The sequence below is a fragment of the Bos grunniens genome, chromosome X, assembly GCF_055505025.1.
Source record: "Bos grunniens cultivar Pamir isolate PY7600 chromosome X, Bosgru_T2T1.0, whole genome shotgun sequence".
NCBI classification, from domain to species: domain Eukaryota; kingdom Metazoa; phylum Chordata; class Mammalia; order Artiodactyla; family Bovidae; genus Bos; species Bos grunniens.
In genome coordinates this window covers 28305414-28328506 of record NC_141194.1, presented here as the reverse complement: position 1 = coordinate 28328506, position 23093 = coordinate 28305414, and the positions used below count along the sequence as shown (strand labels likewise).

Here is a 23093-nt window from a genome sequence, read left to right as displayed (position 1 = left end):
GGAGACTGTGGTGGGAAATGCCTGTGGAGGAAAGAGAGGCAGCCATGGAAGCAAGGCAATACTACTGAGTCACATATAGAGAGTGGAGCCATCACCATAGCCTCTCTCCCCCAACATGCCAGCATCGACAGCTGAAGAATAGAAAGCCTGGCCCATCAAACGCCTGACGCACTGAACTACAGAATAGGATCACACCCAGGGTGTCCCTTTAAGTGCCTGACATGCCAATCTACAGAGTAGAGCCCCAGCCCGGGGGGGACCCGCTATGTGCCTAATGTACACAACAGAGAAGGACCACAGGTAAGGGAGCCCTCTAAGTGCCTCAATGGGAAGAGCTACAGAGAAAGACTAGCCAAAGAGGCCTTCTGATCACCAGCTACAAGAAACTTGAAAAAAGACTCTGATAGGGCCACAACTCCTGCAGTGGAGGCAGTCCATGTCCCTGCACACTTGGTGATGCCAGGGTCCCACAACCCAAGTAGCTGTGCCATCGTCACAATCAACCCTCACTGGGGCTAAGCTGCCACGGGCACAACAGTCTTGTGTCCATGCATGTAGGGTTGCTCCATTCATGTCCAACTCTTGCAACCCTGTGGACTGTAGCCTGCCAGGCTTCTCTGTCAGGGGGGTTAGGGAGGAAAGAATACTGGAGTGTATTGGCCAATACTGGTTGCCATACCCCTCTAGAGCACTATATTTCCTGCTGCCCTAGCTACCAACTCTCCTGAGTACCTGGTGATGCCAGAACCCCTGTGACTCAAGCAGCTGCAGCACCTCCACATCTGGCCCTCATTGGGGCAGACCTCAGTCCTCCAGGGCAGCCTCAGGAGTAACCCCAGTGGATGACTCACATGCAGAGGTGGAAATAAAACCACAATTGAAACCCAGGGGCAGTGTGGCTAAGGAAGAAGACCCAAAACCTTCCCACCAGCTGTACAAGCTGCAGATGAAATCCACACAATCAACTAGGCAGACTCTGTGTCTATGGAATATATAAAAGGTCATTCAGAGCTCCCGCAAAAGAAAATGCACTAGTTCTGATAGCTGTGGACATTGGAGGCAAGAACACAGAGTAGTAGGACCAGATTAGAATCTGAGCTGCCCCCACAGCAGGTCCAGAGACCAGCACAGTGTTGGAGGGCATCCTAGGGAGGTGAGGTGGACTGTGGCTCCCAGCGAGGGAAAGAACTCTGACAGCAGTGACTCAAGAAAACATTCATTATTCTTATGTTTTGACTTGTTCTGTAGATTCTTTTGGATGTTTTTCTTTTTCTTCCCCCTACCCCTGTTGTAGTTTTCAATTTTATTGGCGCTATTAAATCTATTTAAGCTTTTGGGTTTGTCTGTTTTTTTTTTGTTGTTTTTTTTTTTTTTTTTAGTCACACTTTTTTCTGTTGTTATAAACCTCTGCCTCTGCGTTGGGTTTTTGCAGTTCTGTGGAGTTTTCCTTTTTTTTTTTTCTTTCTTTTTTTTATTTTAATTTTTTAAGCTATTATTATTTATTCTACATATATTCCTTTGTTTGCTTTTCCTACTGTTCTTTCCCCCTTGCAGTTAATCTTTAATGTATATAAATCTTCTTTATCTACCTCTATTTAACTTTACATATCTATTCTTTCTTTCCTTTCCTCTCAACTCATTTGTTACTTTTGTTTTCATTGCTTTATTCTCCACTTGCCATCTTGCTTTAGTTTTGTTTTCCAGTTTGTGCTTTAGTAAGCTTTGTTCTTAAATTGTAGATATGATTTTTGGTTTCTTTTGTTTGTTGGGTCAATCTATTGTACTTTATTTTCATTGGACTGTTTTGATTTTGCTTATGGGTTTATATGTATATGTGTATATTCCCTTATTTTAATTATTATTTGCCTGATTTTGTAACTGCCATTTGCCTGGGGTTCATCTTTGGTTTCTTGTTTTTGAGTATTTGTTTTAATCTCATTTAATGCCATAACAAATCACTTGTGGAATCTTCATTCCTGACAGAGGTCAAGCCCTGAACCTTTGGACTGGGAGTACTGACTGCAAGACCCTAGATAACTGGAGAACTAACCCTGCTGCTGCTGCCCTAGGGAGTATCAAATAGTGGGAACTCACACAAAAGAAACCACCTGAACACAAGACCCAGCATCACCCAGCCACCTGTAGCACCCTCTGCAGGACACCTCATCTAAACAACAAACAAAACAAAAATACAAACCCAATCATCAGCAGACAGGATTACCAACCTCACTCAGCCTTGCCCATTAGAGGAAAAACAAACAAACAAACAAAACATCTCAGCACAAATCGCACCATATACAAGGTTACACAAACCACTGGGCCAACCTTAGGAGGGCATGAGCCAAAAGGAAGAAAGAATTCAACCGTGAAGCCTGGGAAAAGGAGACCTCAAACAAACAAACAAAAAAGAAAGGAAAGGCAAAAAAATACTACACAAGTGAAAGAACAAAGTATAAACACAGAAGTCCAAATAAATGAAGAGGAAATAGTCAAACTACCTGAAAAAGAATTCAGAATAATGAGAGTAAAGATGATCAAAAACCTTGAAAACAAAATGGAGAAAATTCAAATATCAACTAACAAAGCTCTATAAGAATTAAAGAATAAGCATGCCGAAACAAACAACCCAATTACTGGAATTAAAAATATGCTAGAAGGAATCAAGAGCAGAATATCTGAAGCAGAAGAACGAATCAGAGAGCTGGATGATAAAATGGTGGAAATAACTTCTGAAGAGCAGAATAAGGTAAAAGGAATGAAAAGAACTGAGGATAGTCTCAGAGACCTCTGGGACAATATCAAACGTACCAACAGTCGAATTATAGGGGTCCTAGAAGAAGAAGAGAAAAAGAAAGGGGATGAGAAAATTTTCCAAGAGATTATAGTTGAAATTTTCCCTAACATGGAAAAGGAAATAGCCCATCAAGTCCAAGAGGTGTAAGGAGCCCCATACAGGATAAATCCAAGGAGAAACATGCCAAGATACATACTAATCAAACTAACAAAGATTAAACACACACACAAAAAGAATATTAAAAGCAGTAAGGGAAAAGCAACATGTGACATACAAGGGAAACCCCATGCATCTAACAGCTGATATTTCAGCAGAAACTCTGCAGGCCAGAAGGGAAGGGCAGGATATATTTAAAGTTCTGAAAGGGAAAAATATACAACCAAGATTACTGTACCTGGCAAGGATCTCATTCAAAATTGATGGAGAAATAAAAAGCTTTTCAGACTAGCAGAAGTTAAGAGAATTCAGTACCACCAAACCATATTTACATCAAATGTTAAAAGGACTTATATAGTCAAGAAATACAACAGAAGAAAAAGATCTACAAAATCACACCCAAACAATTAAGAAAATGGCAATAGGAGCATATATATCAATAATTACTTTAAATATAAATGGATTGAAGGCTCCAACCAAAAGACAGATTGGCTGAATGGATACAAAAACAAAACCCATATATATGCTGTCTACAAGAAACCCACTTCAGACCTAAAGACACATATAGGCTGAAAGTGAGAGGATGGAAAAATATATTCCATGCAAACAGGAAGGAAAAGAAAGCTGGACTATCAGTCCTCATATCAGACAAAATAGACCTTAAAATAAAGAAGATTACAAGAGATAAGAAAGGACACTACATAATGATCAAGGGATCAATCCAAGAGGAAGACATAACAATTGTAAATATCTATGCACCCAACATAGAAGCACCTCAATATATAAGACAAACACTGCTGCTGCTGCTGCTGCTGCTAAGTCACTTCAGTCGTGTCCGACTCTGTGCGACCCCATAGACGGCAGCCCACCAGGCTCCCCCATCCCTGGGATTCTCCAGGCAAGAACACTGGAGTGGGTTGCCATTTCCTTCTCCAATGCATGAAAGTGAAAAGTGAAAGTGAAGTCGCTTAGTCGTGTCTGACTCTTAGCGACCCCATGGACTGCAGCCTACCAGGCTCCTCCGCCCAAGGGATTTTCCAGGCAAGAGTACTGGAGTGGGGTGCCATTAAGAAATTGACAGTAATACAATAATAGTAGGAGACTTTAACATCCCACACACACCAATGGACAGATCATCAAAACAGAAAATTAATAAGGAACACAAGTCTTAAATGATACATTAAATGAGATGGATCTCATTGATATCTTCAGCACATTCCATCCAAATGCAGAAAAATACACCTTCTTCTCAAGTGCACATGGAACATTCTCCAGGATAGACCACATCCTGGGTCACAGATCAAACCTCAGTAAATTTAAGAAAACTGAAATTATATCAAGCATCTTCTCTGACAACAATGCTATGAGACTGCTGCTGCTGCTAAGTCACTTCAGTTGTGTCCAACTCTGTGCGACCCCATGAACTGCAGCCCATCAGGCTCCCCCGTCCCTGGGATTCTCCAGGCAAGAACACTGGAGTTGCCATTGCCTTCTCCAATGCATGAAAGTGAAAAGTGAAAGTGAAGTTGCTCAGTCGCGTCTGACTTAGCGACCCCATGGACTGCAGCCTACCAGGGTCCTCCGTCCATGGGGTTTTCCAGGCAAGAGTACTGGAGTGGGGTGCCATTGCCTTCTCCAGCTATGAGACTAGATACCAATTACAAGCAAAAACTTTAAAAAACAGAAACACATGGAGAATAAATAATATGTTTCTAAATATCCAACAGGTTACTGAAGAAAGCAAAAGAGAAATCAAAAAATTTCTAGAAACAACAATGAAAACATGACAACTGAATACCTATGGGATGCAGCAAAAGCAGTTCTAAGAGGGAAGTTTATAGCAATACAATCCTACCTCAAAAGACAAGAAAAACATCAAATAGACAACTTAACTACACTTAAAGCAACTGGAAAAAGAAGAACAAAAAATATCCCAAAATTAGAAGAAGGAAATAAATCAAAAAGATCAGAGCAGAAATAATTGAAAAAGAATTGAAAAAAATAATAGGAAAGATTAATAGAACTAAAAGTTGGTTCTTTTAGAAGATAAAGCTGACAAACCTTTAGCCAGACTCATCAAGAACAAAAGAGAGAAGAATCAAATCAATAAAATTAGAAAGGAAAATGAGAGGTTACAATAGATAATGTAAAAATACAAAGGATTATAAGAGGCTATTATGAGCAACTGTATGGCAATAAAATGGATAACCTGGAAGAAATGGACACATTCTTAGAAAATTCAATCTTCCAAGAATAAAACAGGAAGAAAGAGAAATTATGAATGACCCAATTACAAGCACTGCAGTTGAAGCTGTGATTAAAAATCTTCCAAAAAACAAAAGCCCAGGACCAGGTGGCTTTACAGGAGAATTCCATCAAACATTTAGAGAAGAGCTAATGCCTATACTTCTAAAACTCTTTCAAAAAATTGCAGAGGAAAGAACACTTCCAAACTCATCCTACAAGGCCACTATCACCCTGATACCAAAACCAGACAAAGACAACACGCAAAAAAAGAAAAGTACAGGTCAATATCACTGATGAACATAGATACAAAAATCCTCAACAAAATTTTAGCAAACAGAATTCAGCAACACATCAAAAAGCTCATACACCATGATCAAGTTGGGTTTATTTCAGGGATGCAAGAATTCTTTATTGTATGCAAATCAATCAATGTGATACATCATATTAACAAACTGAAACATAAAAAAATGATATTAGATGCAGGAAAAGCCTTTGACAAAATTCAGCACCCATTTATGATTAAAACTCTTCAAAAAATGGGCATAGAACGAACCTACCTGAACATAGTAAAGGCCATATATGATAAGCCTACAGCGCACATTATTGTCAATGGTGAAAAATTGAAAGCATTCCCTGTAAGATCAGGAACATGGCAAGGGTGTCCCCTTTCACCACTATTATTCAACATAGTTCTGGAAGTCCTAGCTACAGCAATCAGAGAAGAAAAAGAAATAAAAGGAATCCAGATCGGAAAAGATGTCATCTCACTGTTTGCAGATGACATGACACTGTACATAAAAAACCCTAAAGATAGTATCAGCAATTACTATTACAAATCAGTGAATTTAGCAAAGTTGCAGGATACAAAATCAATACACAGGAATCACTTGCATTTCTGTATACTAACAATGAAAAATCAGAGAGGGAAATCAAGGAATCAATCCCACTTACCACTGCAACAAAATGAATTAAATATCTAGGAATAAACTTACCTAAGGAGACAAATGACTGTACACAGAAAATTATAAGACACTGATGAAAGAAATCAAAGATGACATAAACAGATGGAGAGATATTCCATGTTCCTGGGTAGGAAGAATCAATATTGTGAAAATGACTATCCTACCAAACGCAATCTACAGATTCAATGTGATCCCTATCAAATCACCAATGGCATTTTTCACAGAACTAGAACAAAACATTTCACAATTCATATGGAACACACAAAAGACCCCAAATGGCCAAAGGGGTCTTGAGAAAGAAGAATGGAGCTAGAGGGATCAACCTTCCTGACTTCAGATTATACTACAAAGCTACAATCATCAAGACAGTATGGTACTGGCACAAAAACAGAAATATAGACCAATGGAACAAGATAGAAAGCCCAGCAATAAACCCATGAACCTACTTATTTTTCACAAAGGATGAAAGAATATACAATGGGGCAAGGACAGCCTTTTTGATAAATGGTGCTGTGAAAACTGGACAGCTACGTGTAAAAGAATAAATTAGAACACTTTCTAATACCATACACAAAGATAAGCTCAAAATGGATTAAAAACCTAAATGTAAGACCAGAAACTATAAAACTCTTAGAGGAAAACATAGGCAGAATACTTGATGACATAAATCAAAGCAAGAGCCTCTATGTCCCACCTCCTGGAGTAAAGGAAATAAAAATAAAAGTAAACAAGTGGGACCTGGTTAAACTTAAAAGCTTTTGCACAGCAAAGGAAACTATAAGTAAGGTAAAAAGACAACCCTCAGAATGGGAGAAAATAATATCAGATGAAACAACTGACAGAGGATTAATTTTCAAAATATACAAGCAGCTCATACAACTCAATACCAGGAAAACAAACAACCAATCAAAAAGTGGAAAAACACCTAAACAGACATTTCTCCAAAGAAGACATATAGGTGGTTAACAAACACATGAACAGATGCACAAAATCACTCATTATTAGAGAAATGCAAATCAAAACTACAATGAGATATCACCTCACTCCAGTCAGAATGGCCATCATCCAAAAGTCTACAAACAATAAAGGCTGGAGAAGGTGTGGAGACAAGTGATCGCTCTTGCACTGTTTGTGGGAATGTAAATTGATATAGCCACTATGAAAGATGATACAAAGATTCCTTAAAAAACTAGGAATAAAACCACCATGTGACCCAGCAATCCCACTCCCTGGCATATGCCCTGAGGAAACCAAAATTGAAAAAGACACATATATCCATTGTTCACTGCAGCACTATCTACAATATCTAGAACATGGAAGCAACCAAGATGTCCATCAACAGATGAATGGGTAAAGAAGTTGTGGTACATATACACAATGGAATATTACTCAGCCATAAAAAGGAACACGTTTGAGTCAGTTCTAATGAGGTGGATGAACCTAGAGCCTATTATACAGAGTGAAGCAAGTCAAAAAGAGAAAAATAAATAATTGTATTCCAACGCATGTATACAGAATCTAGAAAAAATGGTACTGAAGAATTTATTTACAGGGCAGCAATGGAGACGAACAAAGCTAGTGGAGGTGATGGAATTCCAGTTGAGCTATTTCAAATCCTGAAAGACGATGCTGTGAAAATGCTGCACCAAATATGCCAGCAAATTTGGGAAACTCAGCAGTGGCCACAGGACTGGGAAAGGTCAGTTTTCATTCCAATCCCAAAGAAAGGCATTGCCAAAGAATGCTCAAATTACCACACAATTGCACTCATCTCACATGGTAGTAAAGTCATGGTCAAAATTCTCCAAGCCAGGCTTCAGCAATACCTGAACCATGAACTTCCAGATGTTCAAGGTGGTTTTACAAAAGGCAGAGGAACAAGAGATCAAATTGCCAACATCCGCTGGATCATGGAAAAAGCAAGAGAGTTCCACAAAAACATCTATTTCTGCTTTATTGACTATGCCAAAGCCTTTGACTGTGTGGATCACAATAAACTGTGGAAAATTCTGAAAGAGCTGGGAATACCAAACCACCTGACCTGCCTCTTGAGAAACATCTATGCAGGTCAGGAAGCAACAGTTAGAACATGACATGGAACAAAAGACTGGTTCCAAATAGGAGAAGTGGTACGTAAAAACTGTATATTGTCACCCTGCTTATTTAACTTATATGCAGAGTACATCATGAGAAACGCTGGACTGGAAGAAGCACAGGCTGGAATCAAGATTGCCGGGAGAAATATCAATAACCTCCGATATGCAGATGACACCACCCTCATGGCAGAAAGTGAAGAGGAACTAAAAAGCCTCTTGATGAAAGTGAAAGAGGAGAGTGAAAAAGTTGGCTTAAAGCTCAACATTCAGAAAACTAAGATCATGGCATCCGGCCCCATCACTTCATGGGAAATAGATGGGGAAACAGTGGCTGACTTTATTTTTCGGGGCTCCAAAATCACTGCAGATGGTTATTGCAGCCATGAAATTAAAAGACGCTTACTCCTTGGAAGGAAAGTTATGACCAACCTAGATAGCATATTCAAAAGCAGAGACATTACTTTGTCAACAAAGGTCTGTGTAGTCAAGGCTATGGTTTTTCCAGTGGTCATGTATGGATGTGAGACTTGGACTATAAAGAAAGCTGAGCACTGAAGAATTGATGCTTTTGACTGTGGTGTTGGAGAAGACTCATGAAAGTCCCTTGAACTGCAAGGAGATCCAACCAGTCCATCCTAAAGGAGATCAGTCCTGGGTGTTCATTGGTAGGACTAATGTTGAAGCTGAAACTCCAATACTTTGGCCACCCGATGCAAAGAGCCGACTCATTTGAAAAGACCTTGATGCTGGGAAAGATTGAGGGCAGGAGGAGAAGCGGACGACAAAGGATGAGATGGCTAAATGGCATCACCGACTCGATGGACATGAGTTTGGGTAGGCTCTGGGAGTTGGTGATGGACAGGGAGGCCTGGGGGGCTGTGGTTCATGGGGTCACAAAGAGTTGGACACGACTGAGCGACTGAACTGAACTGAACTGAACTTAATGCAGAAACAGTCATAGAGAATAGACTTTTGGGCATGGGGAGAGGGGAGGAGAGGGTGAGATGTATGGAGTGTGTAACACGGAAACATACGTTACTGTGTGTAAAATATATAGCCAATGGGAATTTGCTGTTTGTCTCAGGAAGCTAAAATGGGGCTTTGTATCAATCTAGAGGGGTGGAATGGAGAAGAAATGGGAGGGAATTTCAAAAGGGAGGGGATATATGTATACCTAGGCAGTGGCAACCCACTCCAGTACTCTTGCCTTGAAAATCCCATGGACAGAGGAGCCTGGTAGGCTGCAGTCCATGGGGTCGCTAAGAGTCGAACACGAGTGAGTGACTTCACTTTCACTTTTCACTTTCATGCATTGGAGAAGGAAATGGCAATCCACTCCAGTGTTCTTGCCTGGAGAATCCCAGGGACGGGGGAGCCTGGTGGGCTGCCGTCTATGGGGTCGCACAGAGTCAGACACGACTGAAGCGACTTAGCAGCAGCAGCAGCATGGCTGATTCATGTTGAGCTTTGACAGAAAACAACAAATTTCTGTAAAGAAATTATCCTTCAATTAAAAAAATTATATTTCCACATGAGTGATGTGATCTCTCTCTTTTTCTGACTTCACTTAATATGAAAATCTCAAGGATGTCCACGGTCCCCACTTTTACTCAACATGATTTCAGAAGTACTAGCTGTAGCAAGCAGAGACAATAAAAAATGAAAGGATCCAAGTTGGAAAAGAAGTGAAACTGGCACTCTTTGCAGATGGCATGATACTAGACATAGAAAAGCCTAAAGATGCTACCAGAAAACTACTAGAGCTCATCAATAAATTGGTAAATTTCCAGGATACAAGATTAATACCCCGTGATTTTCTTAATGGCATCTGGGAATGCATCTCTTGCCTCTTGATTTCTCAAAAGTTGCTTCTACTATTATTTTGATATTTTAAGTCAAACCTCTTTCTAAAATTATCAGACCATCCTTTACTGGGATAAAATTCTCTAGCTTTAGATCCTTTACCACCCTTTTGCTTTAGGTTGTCATAATGACTTTGATTTTTCTTCAATCATATTAGAGTCTATAGATATGCCTTGCTTGTAGCAATCCTGCACCCACATACAAGCTATATTTTCAATACAAGATAAAAAGGTATGTCACAAAAAGCACACGGTTTTCACACCTGCTGGTGTAGCTGCAGTGATGGCTTCATAAATTTCCTTTTCTTTTTCTTACAGTGGTCCTTATGCTGGATTCGTTCATCTTGAAATGGTGTCAACCACGACTGCAGACCCAAACTGTGGTACATAACAAGCAATTCAACTTTTTGTATAAAGTCATGACTTCTCTCTGTTTCTTGTGAGCACTTCCAGCACCACTAGGGGCACTTCATTTGAGTCCTATGGTGTTATTCAAGGTTATGGTATTGTACTAAACACAATGAGAAATACCCATGCACCATCAGTGATCACTTTGAGATCACAGTTTACTATAGAAATTGCTCATCAGGGATGAACAGTGCTATTCATGTTCCATAAGTGTATGTGTGCATAACTTTTGATAAATTTAATCCTTTTATATTTGTGTATATTTTATGGTAGTAAGTGATAAAATAGACTAGTATCTATATAAATTTTATGCATTCATGACACTTTTTTCTCAATTTTTTATATTTCTAGGCTATGCGAGTCCCCTGTGAGTTTTCTTCAAGTCATCTCGAAGCTCTGGATAGTTTTCCCATGTATTTATTGAAAAAAATTCATCTATAAGTGGACCTGCACAGTTCAATCTTGTGTTGTTCAAGGGTCAACTGCATACTCAGACGTGGAAATGCTGAGTCGTACGATAGTTACAGTTGTGATATTCTGAGGAACCTCCACACTGTTTTCCATAGTGGCTGTGCCAATTTATATTCCCAGCAACTGTGTGCAAAGGTTCCCTTTTCTCAACACCCTTGCCAACACTTCTTATCACTTGGCTTTTTGATAATAGCTCTCCCAACAGGTATGAGGTGATCTGTTATTGTGCTCTGGATTATCATCTCCCTGATGAATAGTGTTGCTGAGCCCTTTTTCACATAGCTGTTGGCCATTTGTATGTCTTTTTTGGAAAATATTTAGGTTCTTTGCTCATTTTTTAAGTTATTTTTAATTGATTATTCTGTTATTGAGTTGTATGACTTCCTTTTATGATTTAGATATTAATTTATCAGATATATGGCTTGAAAATATTTTCTCCTATTTCACCTTTTCATTTTGTTGATCGTATCCATTGCTATACAGAATCTTTTAATTTGATGTAGTCCAACTTATTTTTGTTTTTCTTCCTTGGGTTTATGCTGTCAAATTAAAAACAAATGAACAACAACAAAAAACCACCCAGAACTTTGCCAAGACCAATGACAAGGAGCTTTCCCCCATGTTTTCTTCTAAGAATTTTATCGTTTCTGGTCTCATTTTTAAGTCTTGAATCCATTTTGCATTTTTAAATAAATATGATGTAAGATAAGACTCCAGTTTTACTCTTTTCATGCAGATATCCACATTTCTCCACACTCTTGGTTGAGGATGTAGGTTTTTTCCGTTGTGTATTCTTAGTGCCTTTGTCAAGGTTTACATGCCTATATATGCATATGTTTATTTCTAGGCTCTCTTCTGTTCCGTTGGTCTGTGTGTCTATGTTTATGCTGGTATCATACTGTCTTGTACTATAGTTCAAGTCAAGAAGTACCATGCTTCCACATTTGCTCCTCTTTGTCAAGATTACTTGGTCTATTCAAGGTCTTCTGTGGTTCCATATGAATTTTAGCATTTCTATTTCTCTGGAAAATTCCACTGGAATTACGACACACATTACATTAAATCTGCAGATCACTTTGGGTAGTATGAATATTTTAACAGTGTGAATTCTAGTCTATATACTTGGGACATCTTTTTATTTGTGTCTTTTCCACTTTCTTCCATCAATGTCTTGTTGCTTGTAGTGTATAGATCTTTCACTTTCTTTGTTACATTTATTCCTAAGTATTTTACTCTTTTTGACATTTTTGAAATAGAACTGTTTTCTTAATTTCTTTTTCAGATAGTTTGTTGTTAGTGTTTACAAACACAACTATTTTTGAGTGTTATTTTGTGTCCTGCAGCTTTCTTGAATTTATTTCTTAGTTCTAACATTTTCCTGGACACTCAAAACATTCACCCCACTCTCACTTTCCCCCACCAAGAAAGGTCACAATCTCTCTTGTTACTAAGCTCTGCCATCCTGAGACAGGGCCTGATGCCAATAAAGTCAAATTGCTGTTCTTACCCATTTCAAGTACAGCTGATCCAAGTTATATGCTTATGTGTGGTACTGCACTTTCTTAATTGCGTTCTGGACCTTCTATAAAGGTATTTGGTTACTTGTACAATTTTAAAATCTGGGTTGCTGTAGGTAAAGGGGTTGGGAATTCCTGTTCCACTGTATTGCAGATGCCACTCAGTCAAGATCCTTTTATTTTCTGATACCAACTATTTTACTCAGTGTTCTTTCACACTGGCAAGAAAATCCCAACTCTCTTGACATGTCTTGTTCTAACCACAAAAGGAGATCCAAGGATTTCTGATTCATTATACAAAATACCAAAACTTTTATACCTATACTGAAATACAGCAATAAATGGGATATACTTTGTTCATAAACACAGATATGGATGTCAAATAAACCTTCAATTATAAGGAATAGTATTTTAAGAGTATCAGAATGAAAGCCCTAAACAGAAAAAGATACATCTCCCAGTTACTGAGGTCAAGCAAGAACAAAAAAAAAGACATAGAATGTGTTCCCTTCAGCTCCACCTTGGCACTCAGCTACTTGGAATACTTACTTCTCTTTTCAATCACAAGATGAAGGATCTGCCCTGGATGTCACTATGTGGGAGGAGCTGGAGGACTTGGTTCTGGAATGTGTCCTACCCATGGCAGTAGCACTCTGTCTTTCTCAGCTCTCAAGGCCTCTATCTTCCTCATCCTATGATGGAATTCAGGACCTTCAAGGGCCGATATCAGCAACTGGATGCTACAGAACCCCAGTGGTTCTGGGTGGCTATTTCTTTCACTTCCTTTCAAGGGGCTTCACATATACATCTGACAATTCCTTCTGTGACCTGAGATTGCCCTCCTTAGACCTAAGGTCTCAAACCCTGACAACTGTACTGTGACAACAGAGCAAGAGATGTTCAGCTTGAGAGCTCTGCCTGAAGCCTCTTACACCTAATATTCTGGGGCGTTGCATTCCTCGGTCCAGGTGCACGGTGTCCTCCTATAGGCACCTGTGAGGGAAACAAAACGTGGTAACCTGTCCCTTCTCTCTTTCAGCTAGACTTCTCAGGGAACCTCTATTCTAATAAACTTTATATTTTAGATCTAATAGATATGTCTTTATACAAAGAAATGGCTGTGAGATGATTTTTTTTTGAATCCTGATCTTGTGAGCTTATCTGAATCTTTAAAGCTTTCAGATCTTTTAAGCTTATCTGAGACCTAATATGTATGGATAGATGATCAGCGAATAATATCTCTTTTTTTCCTCTCTTCATATGTCACGTATATATTGCTTTTTTATTGCTCTGGCTATGTATTACAATATAAGAGTTGGACATGACAGTCCCTCTTCTTATTGCTTCAGATACATTTCACAGTAATGCGAATAAAAAGGGAATTAGGAGCATAAGGTCAGCTCAGGCTTGCAGGAGGGAGAGGGTGAGCTTTAGACTAACTCAAATCAAGGGCCTATGACCATCACTGTCACTTACCAGCCATGGGGAGTTTGTCACGTTATTAAACTGAGAGTGCCTCAGCTTTGTAACTGTGAATTGAGTGTGCTAAGCCCGGTCTGGAAGGACTGGTGGCCTTGGTGCTAACTGTAAATAAAGTATCTGCCACAGTGCCTAGCAGGCACCATATCCCTCCCTTTTCATGACTGGTGGCTGCACTTTCCAACAAAGATTTGACCTTCCTTATGCCTGATACAGGGCTGCCCTGGTGGCTCAATGGTAGAGTATCCGCCTGTGGTACAGGAACAGCAGGAGACATAGATTTGATTCCTGGGTCGGGAAGGTCCCCTGGGGGAGGAACTGGCAAGCCACTTCAGAATTCTTCCCTGGAAAATCTCATGGACAGAGGGGTCTTGTGGGCTACAGTCCATGGTGTCACAAAAGTGTCAGACATGACTTAGCAATTCAGTAATAACAAAAAGGTGTGATATAAAGAAGTTAGGGAGAGTGCTGACAGCCATGCCCTAATCTACTAGAACTGACTTCACAGGGTAGGGCATGACTCTCTTTTGTCCCCTCTATTCAAGGATGGGTAGTCTCCACTCGGGCTCCACAATTTGAATTCTGGTGGGGCCTGGGGAATCCCCTCCTTCTTGAACTCCTCTTAGTAAGACCGATACCTCCCTGAGAGCCTGAAAGAAATAAGGGTGGCCTTAACTAGCCATGCCTGCCAATAGTCTCACAACGATGAAAGCTCTGGAAGCTGCTTGAGGACGACAGATGGTTCCCCTCAGGGTCCCAAATTTGACTCTCAGCCAAGCCCAAGTTTCCCTCTTGTTAACATGGGACCACCACCATCAGATCAAACCCCTAACTTTCCTGCTACTCCTCGGTCAGAACTGAAGGGCCCCTTGGCCTGGTAACTCTGCCTGGGGCCTTGTAGCCTGACAGTAGGGAGGATTGTGTGTGGACATCCTGGTATGTGTGTTCCCACATTCTTTATCATCCTCAATTTGACTTGGAAATAACCTGTAAATATTCCCTGAATTGCCTTAACGCTTCTCCAATCAGGCCCACAATTCCCTGAGACTCTCAAGGTAGAAGTGCAATTTGCCTCATGGGCCACTCAGCACATGGTCTTCCAAGGCTAACAAGAGTGGAAGGAATATGTTCTGCCCCCACTGTTTTGAGGCAGGTATTCTTTTTAGTCTTCAGTGTCCTTACCTTGACTTCTGGCACAACCTGGAAATCATCCTTCTACTGAGCTTCGGCTGCTCCCTTTGATCAGGATGAGGTTCCTTACCTCCATGTGATCCTCTGGGAGGAAGTGAGTAGGACTCACCATGTCACCAGGCCTAAGTGGCACAGTCTCAGGCCTGACAACAAGGACAGTGCCCTCTGTAGCCCCCTTCTTTCTGGGAGAGATCCTTCGCTGTCGGTCAGTATCATCAGTTGACTCCTGTTAGGAAAGGGGTACCCTTCCTCAGCTGATAGAGGCTCCCTCCATTAGCCCAAGGACTTTAAGGCACTGAAGCCATTCACCTTCAGAAAATAAGGAATAAACCTAGTCTGAAAGCCCTGCCTGTTCCCTCCCAGGGCCCATTACATTTGTAGGACTTTCTAAGAATTTATCTGTAATGGCGTAGTTGGCTGACACACTCCTCATACAGGACTGTGCAAATGTCATGCCTGGGATTTCCACTCTCTGATGAAGAGCCAGCCTATAAATCAATGTCCACATCTCCTTGACACCCTCCAGGCAGAAGTCAGGGGCCCCTTGAGCTGGCCAGCACTTATGCCTCCCAGGGCTAACTGGACAGGAGGGACTAAGTGTAGCCCTGTCGGCTGTGGATTGAGGGGCTTCCATATCCACACCCTGGGTCTTCAATTTGCACCCTTCCTGGGGTTCTATGGCACCCCACTCCAGTACTCTTGCCTGGAAAATCCCATGGACGGAGGAGCCTGGTTGGCTGCAGTCCATGGGGTTGCTAAGAGTTGGACACGACTGAGCGACTTCACTTTCACTTTTCACTTTCATGCATTGGAGGAGGAAATGGCAACCCACTCCAGTGTTTTTGCCTGGAGAATCCCAGGGACGACGGGGCCTGGTGGGCTGCCATCTATGGGGTCGCACAGAGTCGGACACGACTGAAGTGACTTAGCAGTAGCAGTGGGGTTGTATTGTCTGCTGAACTGAGGCTGAGGACTCTGCTGATTCCCAATGTCCCCACCTTCCCGGGACCTCAGCTAAAGGCATTAACCACAGCAGCCTGGATTTTTCTGGACTTTATGGGCTTGCCAATGAGGACAGGTCTATACAGGCTGCTACCGTTGTGGCTGGGTCTTTCTATCACCCCCATTCACGTTAATCACCATCAATTCTGAGAGACTGATCATCACTCCTATCCAACCTCAGAACTCTGCCCCAACTCCAAGTTTCTTAGGTCTCTGAGAAGCCTGAAGAATAAGCGAGGCTATGCTTTGCCTAACAGTTCTGAGATCTTCTGTGTCTGAGAGCAGTCGGGAATGCTGTTCCAGTGACCACTCCCTCCTTTTCTGGGGTGTTGCTCTCCTTAATCCTCCACCATGGGTTCCTCCCCATCTTGCTTGCTGTGTTTTGGATTAAAGACTTCTGGGGAAATTATACATCTCTGCAAACTCTTGAGCCGTGTTTGCTCTGCAGTGCTACAGAGAATGGGTCCCTGTCCTAGGAGTGATGGGAGATGGAGAAGCTATAGCCCAAGGCAGGAGTCCCAGGACAGGTGGTCACCCATCAGGGAAAAAAGTACATTAATCTGTCTCCTCATCAGACAGGTGAAGATTCTCATGTTATTTCTGATAGATATACTTTCTACCTGGAGAAGGCAATGGCACCCCACTCCAGTACTCCTGCCTGGAAAATCCCATGGACGGAGGAGCCTGGTGGGCTGCAGTCCATGGGGTCCCTGAGGGTCCGACACGACTGAGCGACTTCACTTTCACTTTTCACTTTCATGCATTGGAGAGGGAAATGGCAACCCACTCCAGTATTCTTGCCTGGAGAATCCCGGGGATGGGGGAGCCTGGTGGGCTGCCGTCTATGGGGTCACACAGAGTCGGACATGACTGAAGTGACTTAGCAATAACAGCAGTATACTTTCTACAGGCAAGAGACTGTAAGCATGATATGGAGAGCCCTTGGTCTTCAGAGGTTATCTAATATGGCCAACATACATGCTTATGCTGGCACCAAATACTGTGTCATTAATCTGTGAATAATGAATAAGGGGTATGTATTTTTTGTTAAATGTATTTGGTATTCTTACTGCTCTGGCTACACATTCTGATCCAGTAGCTTGAGCACAAGGGCATTCCTTTTTATCACCTAGAACAAATTTTGAAGTGCTGAGAAAAACCCTGAAATAAAAGATACAGGGTGGGGACTTTCCTGGTGGTCCAGGGGCTAGGACTCCAAGCTCCCAATGCAGGGGGCCCAGGTTCGATCCCTGGTCAGGGAAGTGGACCCCACATGCCGTGCCACAACTAAGAGCCAGTACAGCCAAATCAATAAGAAAAAGGAAACGAAATATCAAAGGTTAAAAGTACTTTTTTTAAAAAAAGACAAGGGTATGTCTTGGGGTGGGGGTGAAAATAGTATGAGTGCTACAGTAGTTTATAGAGCAGGAGTCTAGCCCCAGCTCTGTCATTTACCTCCCAGAAGTATTTCAGCAAAAATCAAACACTGTCTCTATGCGCCTCGGGCTCTCCATCTTGAACTGTGTTTGATAGGCCCTGTCCTATTGGACTGGTGGAATATATGTATTTACAGAAAGCATCTGTCATGGTGCTTGACTCTACTGAGACATTAGGGGCAATGGCAGTTATTACTATGATTATCTTGACCTCAGATAATCAGATGGGATTACATCAGCTTGTTTTTTGTTTTTGTTGTTTTTTTTTAATTGCATCTAAGAGATAACAGGTACTATGCAGCATTCTAACTGAGGGGCGGAGGGGGGGGGATACCCAACCTCCTAAATCTAGCAAAAATTCTGCCTAGCAATGAAAACAAAGTAATATGCTGTTTCCAAACCCACTTTACCCTTTTTTCTTTTTCTTCTTGAGGTAGAGAGCATCTCAGCCTCTTCCATAGAATGACAGCTTCTCTGAGAGACTATAATTGAATGGGAAGAGGCTGGGACATTTTTGACTAAATATCACCAGTATAAGCATGAAGACTTCTTAAGAGCAGATGCTCAATTGATGTTTGTGTAAAAGAAGAACCACAAATAAATCATTTGTGATAATTTTTATTCTCAAACATTCTTGAAAAACATAAGCAGATTCAGATATATAACTTTTACCTTTACAAAAAGGGACACTAAACAGAGAGGAAAGTAAACCAAAAACTGACTAGCTTTCACCTATATCTCTATTTATGTATCAATGTTCTGAGCCTCTCTTAGTGTGGTGTCTTTCACATTTCTAAGCATATTCTTATCCTAAAGTGATGTAATTCTCATCCTGGATCACAAGTGATTTAAGGATTTCCAATATATATTTCAAAAAACAAAACTCTTACTCCTAAATCTAACAAAGAGCAAACAATGTGTACCCAGGTAAATAATATACTTCTATCATTAAACTAAATAAAGTTTCTATTGAGAAAAGTATTATTGAAAATTCGGGGGGAAGTCAACAAGTTATTGATGCATATTAGGAACACAGGTTGACAGGCTTTTCCAACCACAAAGTGAAGAATGGGCTTCAGACAACACCAGGGGCGAGATGAGCGGCTGGATGTGGCCCTGGAGTGGGCACTGGACGAGGCAGAAGTGCTAGCACTGGCCAAGGCAGTAGGACCAGGCTAGGCTGAGGCAGAAATGCCACGCCTGGCCATGGCAGACATGTGAGCCCTGGCTGAGGCCAAACTGCCAGCCTTGGCAGCAGCAGAAGTGCCAGGTGTGGCCAAGGCAGAAGGGTCAGCACTGGCCGAGGCAGAAGGGCCAGCCCTGGCTGCAGAAGTGCCAAGTCTGGCCAAGGCAGAGGGGTCAGCACAGGCTGAGGCCGAAGTGCCAGTCCTGGCTGGAGCAGAAGTGCCAGGCCTGGCCAAAGCAGAGGGGCCAGCACTGGCTGAGGCAGAAGGGCCAGCGCTGGCTGAGGCAGAAGGGCCAGGCCTGGCCCTGGCAGACATGTCAGCATTGGCTAAGGTAAAAGTGCCAGCCCTCGCTGCAACAGAAGTGCCAGGACTGGCCAAGGCAGAAGGGCCAGCACTGGTTGAGGCCCAAGTACCAGCCCTGGCTGCAGTAGAAGTGCCAAGTCTGGCCAAGGCAGAGGGGTCAGCACAGGCCAAGGCCGAAGTGCCAGTCTTGGCTGGAGCAGAAGTGCCAGGCCTGGCCAAGGCAGAGGGGCAAGCACTGGCCGAGGCTGAAGGGCCAGCCCCGGCTGCAGCACAAATGCCAGTTCTGGCCAAGGCAGAAGGGTCAGCATTGGCCAAAGCAGAAGGGCCAGCACTGGCTGAGGCAGAAGGGTTGGCACTGGCTGAGACAGAAAGGTCAGCCCTGGCTGCAGCAGAAGTGCCAGGTCTGGCCAAGGCAGAAGGGCCAGCACTGGCTGAGGCAGAAGGGCCAGGCCTGGCCCTGGCAGACATGTCAGCACTGGCCAAGGCCAAAGTGCCAGCCCTGGCTGCAGGAGAAGTGCCAGTACTGGCTGAGGCAGAAGGGCCAGGCCTGGCCCTGGCAGACATGTCAGCCCTGGCTGCAGCAGAAGTGCCAGGTCTGGCCAAGGCAGAAGGGCCAGCACTGGCCCAGGCAGAAGGGCCATCCCTGGGTGCAGCAGAAGTGCCAGATCTAGCCAAGGCAGAAGGGCCAGGCCTGGCCCTGGCAGACATGTCAGCACTGGCCAAAGCAGAAGGGTCAGCACTGGCCGAGGCAGAAGGGCCAGGCCTGGATACGGCAGACATGTCAGCCCTCGCTGCAGCAGAAGTGCCAGATCTGGCCAAGGCAGAAGAGCCAGGCCTGGCCCTGGCAGACATGTCAGCACTGGCCAAGGCCAAAGTGCCAGCCCTGGCTGCAGGAGAAGTGCCAGTACTGGCTGTGGCATAAAGGCCAGGCCTGGCCCTGGCAGACATGTCAGCCCAGACTGGAGCAGAAGTGCCAGGTCTGGCCAAGTCAGAAGGGCCAGCACTGGCCTAGGCAGAAGGGTCAGCACTAGCCGAGGCAGAAGGGCCAGGCCTGGCCCTGGCAGACATGTCAGCCCTGGCTCAGGCTGAAATGCCAGCCCTGGCTGCAGCAGAAGTGCCAGGTCTGGCCAAGTCAGAAGGGCCAGCACTGGCCTAGGCAGAAGGGTCAGCACTAGCCGAGGCAGAAGGGCCAGGCCTGGCCCTGGCAGACATGTCAGCCCTGGCTCAGGCTGAAATGCCAGCCCTGGCTGCAGCAGAAGTGCCAGGTCTGGCCAAGCCAGAAGGGCCAGCACTGGCTGAGGCAGAAGGGCCAGGCCTGGCCCTGGCAGACGTGTCAGCACTGGTCAAGGCCAAAGTGCCAGCCCTGGCTGCAGCAGAAGTGCCAGTTCTGGCCAAGGCAGAAAGGCCAGCACTGGATGAGGCCAAAGTGCCAGCCCTGGCTGCAGCAGAAGTGCCAGGTCTGGCCAAGGCAGAAGGGTCAGCACTGGCCAAATCCGAAATGCCAGCCCTGGCTGCAGCAGAACTGCCAGGTCTGGCCAAGGCAGAAGGGCCAGCACTGGCTGAGGCAGAAGGGTCAGGCCTGGCCCTGGCAGATATGTCAGCGCTCGTCGGAGCAGAAGTGCCAGTTCTGGCCAAGGCAGAAGGGTCAGCACTGGCTGAGACAGAAGGGCCAGCCCTGTCCACAGCAGAAGTGCCAGGTCTGGCCAAGGTAGAAGGGCCAGCACTGGCCCAGGCAGAAGTGCCATGCCTGGCCCTGGCAGACATGTCAGCACTGGCTGCAGGAGAAGTGCCAGGACTGGCCAAGGCAGAAGGGCCAGCACTGGCTGAGGCAGAAGAGCCAGGCCTGGCCCTGGCAGACATGTCAGCACTGGCTGCAGGAGAAGTGCCAAGACTGGCCAAGGCCGAAGAGCCAGCACTGGCTGGGACAGAAGGGCCAGGCCTGGCCCTGGCAGACATGTCAGCACTGGCTGCAGGAGAAGTGCCAAGACTGGCCAAGGCTGAAGAGCCAGCACTGGCTGGGGCAGAAGGGCCAGGCCTGGCCCTGGCAGACATGTCAGCACTGGCCAAGGCCAAAGTACCAGCCCTGTCTGCAACAGATGTGCCAGGTCTGGCCAAGGCAGAAGGGTCAGCACTGGCCAAAGCTGAAGAGTCAGCACTGGCCGAGGCAGAAGGGCTGGCACTGGCTGAGACAGAAGGGTCAGCCCTGGCTGCAGCAGAAGTGCCATGTCTGGCTGTGGCAGAGGGGCCAGCACTGGCTGAGGCAGAAGGGCCATGCCTGGCCCTGGCAGACATGTCAGCACTGGCCAAGGCCGAAGTGCCAGCCCTGGCTGCACCAGAAATGCCAGGTCTGGCCAAGGCAGAAGGGCCAGCACTGACCGATGCAGAAGGGCCAGCACTGGCTGAGGCATAAGGGCCAGCACTGGCTGAGGCATAAGGGCCAGCACTGGCCAAGGCATAAGGGCCAGCACTGGCTAAGGCAGAACGGCCAGAACTGGCCCTGGCAGATATGTCAGCCCTGGCTGAGGCCAATGTGCCATGTCTGGCCGAGGAAGGATTGTCAGCACTGTCCGAGGCAGGAGGGCCGGGCCGGGCCATGGCAGACATGTCAGCCCTAGCTGCAGCAGAAATGTCAGGTCTGGCCGAGGCAGAAAGGCCAGCACTGGCCGAGCAGAAGGGCCAGTGCTGGCTGAGGCAGACGGGCCAGTCCCGGCTGCAGCTCTGGCTCTGGAGCTCTCTACCTCCTCTCTCCAAGAGTCCTCATAACGTGGCTGTAAGGTGTCTGGGGCTGAATCATTGACCTTGGTCAAAATCTGCAGGACTTTTGTCTTGCTGTTTTTTGTGTGAGCGTGTTAGGACCCCACAGGAACTCATAGCGAGGGGGATCGCTGCCGGGCACCTGGCGGTACCCCAGGTACTCTTCCTGCACCAGATCTTGTGTGATGAGCTTCCAGGTATCTCCAAAGATGAAGTGCCTTCTTCCATCATAGATGCTCAACATATTCAGGAACTTCCAGATCTCCTCCTCAGAGGCGCGATGACCATTCAGGTAGGTGACACCCAGCAGAGGCATCAGAAGACCATTCTTAGGCAGCCCCCAGTCACCTCTCATAGACCCACTGTCGCTGAGATCTAGGTTGCTCACCAGGGTATAGCAGTGACTGTTGGGCCTGACTTCCTTTAGCACCAGGCCAAACTCCAGCTCCATGCACTCAGAGTCCCTGCTGAGGATCTCAGGGAATTGCTCCCTGTAACTTCTGTGGATAACCTTCAGCATTTCTGACTCCCTCATCATATACTTAAATACCATGTACAGCACCATACTCTCTGCCTCCCTGGTCAGAAGATCTGTGTGACAGCTCTCAGCAGCAGCTGAGGCCTGGGAGGAATTTTCACCTTCCTGAACTTGGCCCTTGGCACCTACACCAGATCTCGAGTGTGCTGCGCCACCGACACCAGATCTTTTGGGTATAGCACCTGCATCAGCACTGGTGGTGCCTTGGGCTCCCTGAGGCCCCTTCAGGGTGCCAGCAGCAGAGGAGCTTGAGGGAGCACTCTCTGAATCAGGAGGGGAGGAGGAGGTGGTTTCTTCTTCCCCAGATGTGGTAGCATGATCATGAGGACCCTGGGTCTCAGCCCGGTCCTGGTGACGTTTCTCATGAGCACAGTGCTTACTCTTCTGCCCACGAGGCATGATGGCTGTGGTCAGGGACTGCAGGCAGGGGTCTGGGCCAATAGACAGGAGATTGGGGCACCTGGAGGATGGAGAATGAGGTGATATGAGCACCTTAAAACAGGGAGATTCTACCTTGGCTTAATCAAAGGCTGCCTCTGCAGGTGTCCTTGAGGACACTGCTCTAGGAACCCATAAGGCTCCTGTTTTCTGGGTCAGCCTGTTCCCTGAGAATCCCAGAGGAAGAACAGAGGCTTACTTTTCCTCTGTGTCCTCTCAGCCCTGCTTTGGACTTACTGAGGTGACAGCAGG

At 44.7% G+C, this 23093-nt stretch overlaps 1 protein-coding gene across 1 annotated transcript; it reads right to left on the bottom strand.

Annotated features, from left to right (window-relative positions):
- Positions 1–21562: 21562 nt before the first annotated feature.
- Positions 21563–22847, bottom strand: LOC147340047 (melanoma-associated antigen B1-like). The gene is given in 2 exon segments (XM_086388387.1): positions 21563–21945; positions 21948–22847. Coding segments are annotated over 2 exon segments (1218 nt in total). The 5' UTR covers positions 22803–22847; the 3' UTR covers positions 21563–21582.
- Between the last annotated feature and the right edge of the window lie 246 nt (positions 22848–23093).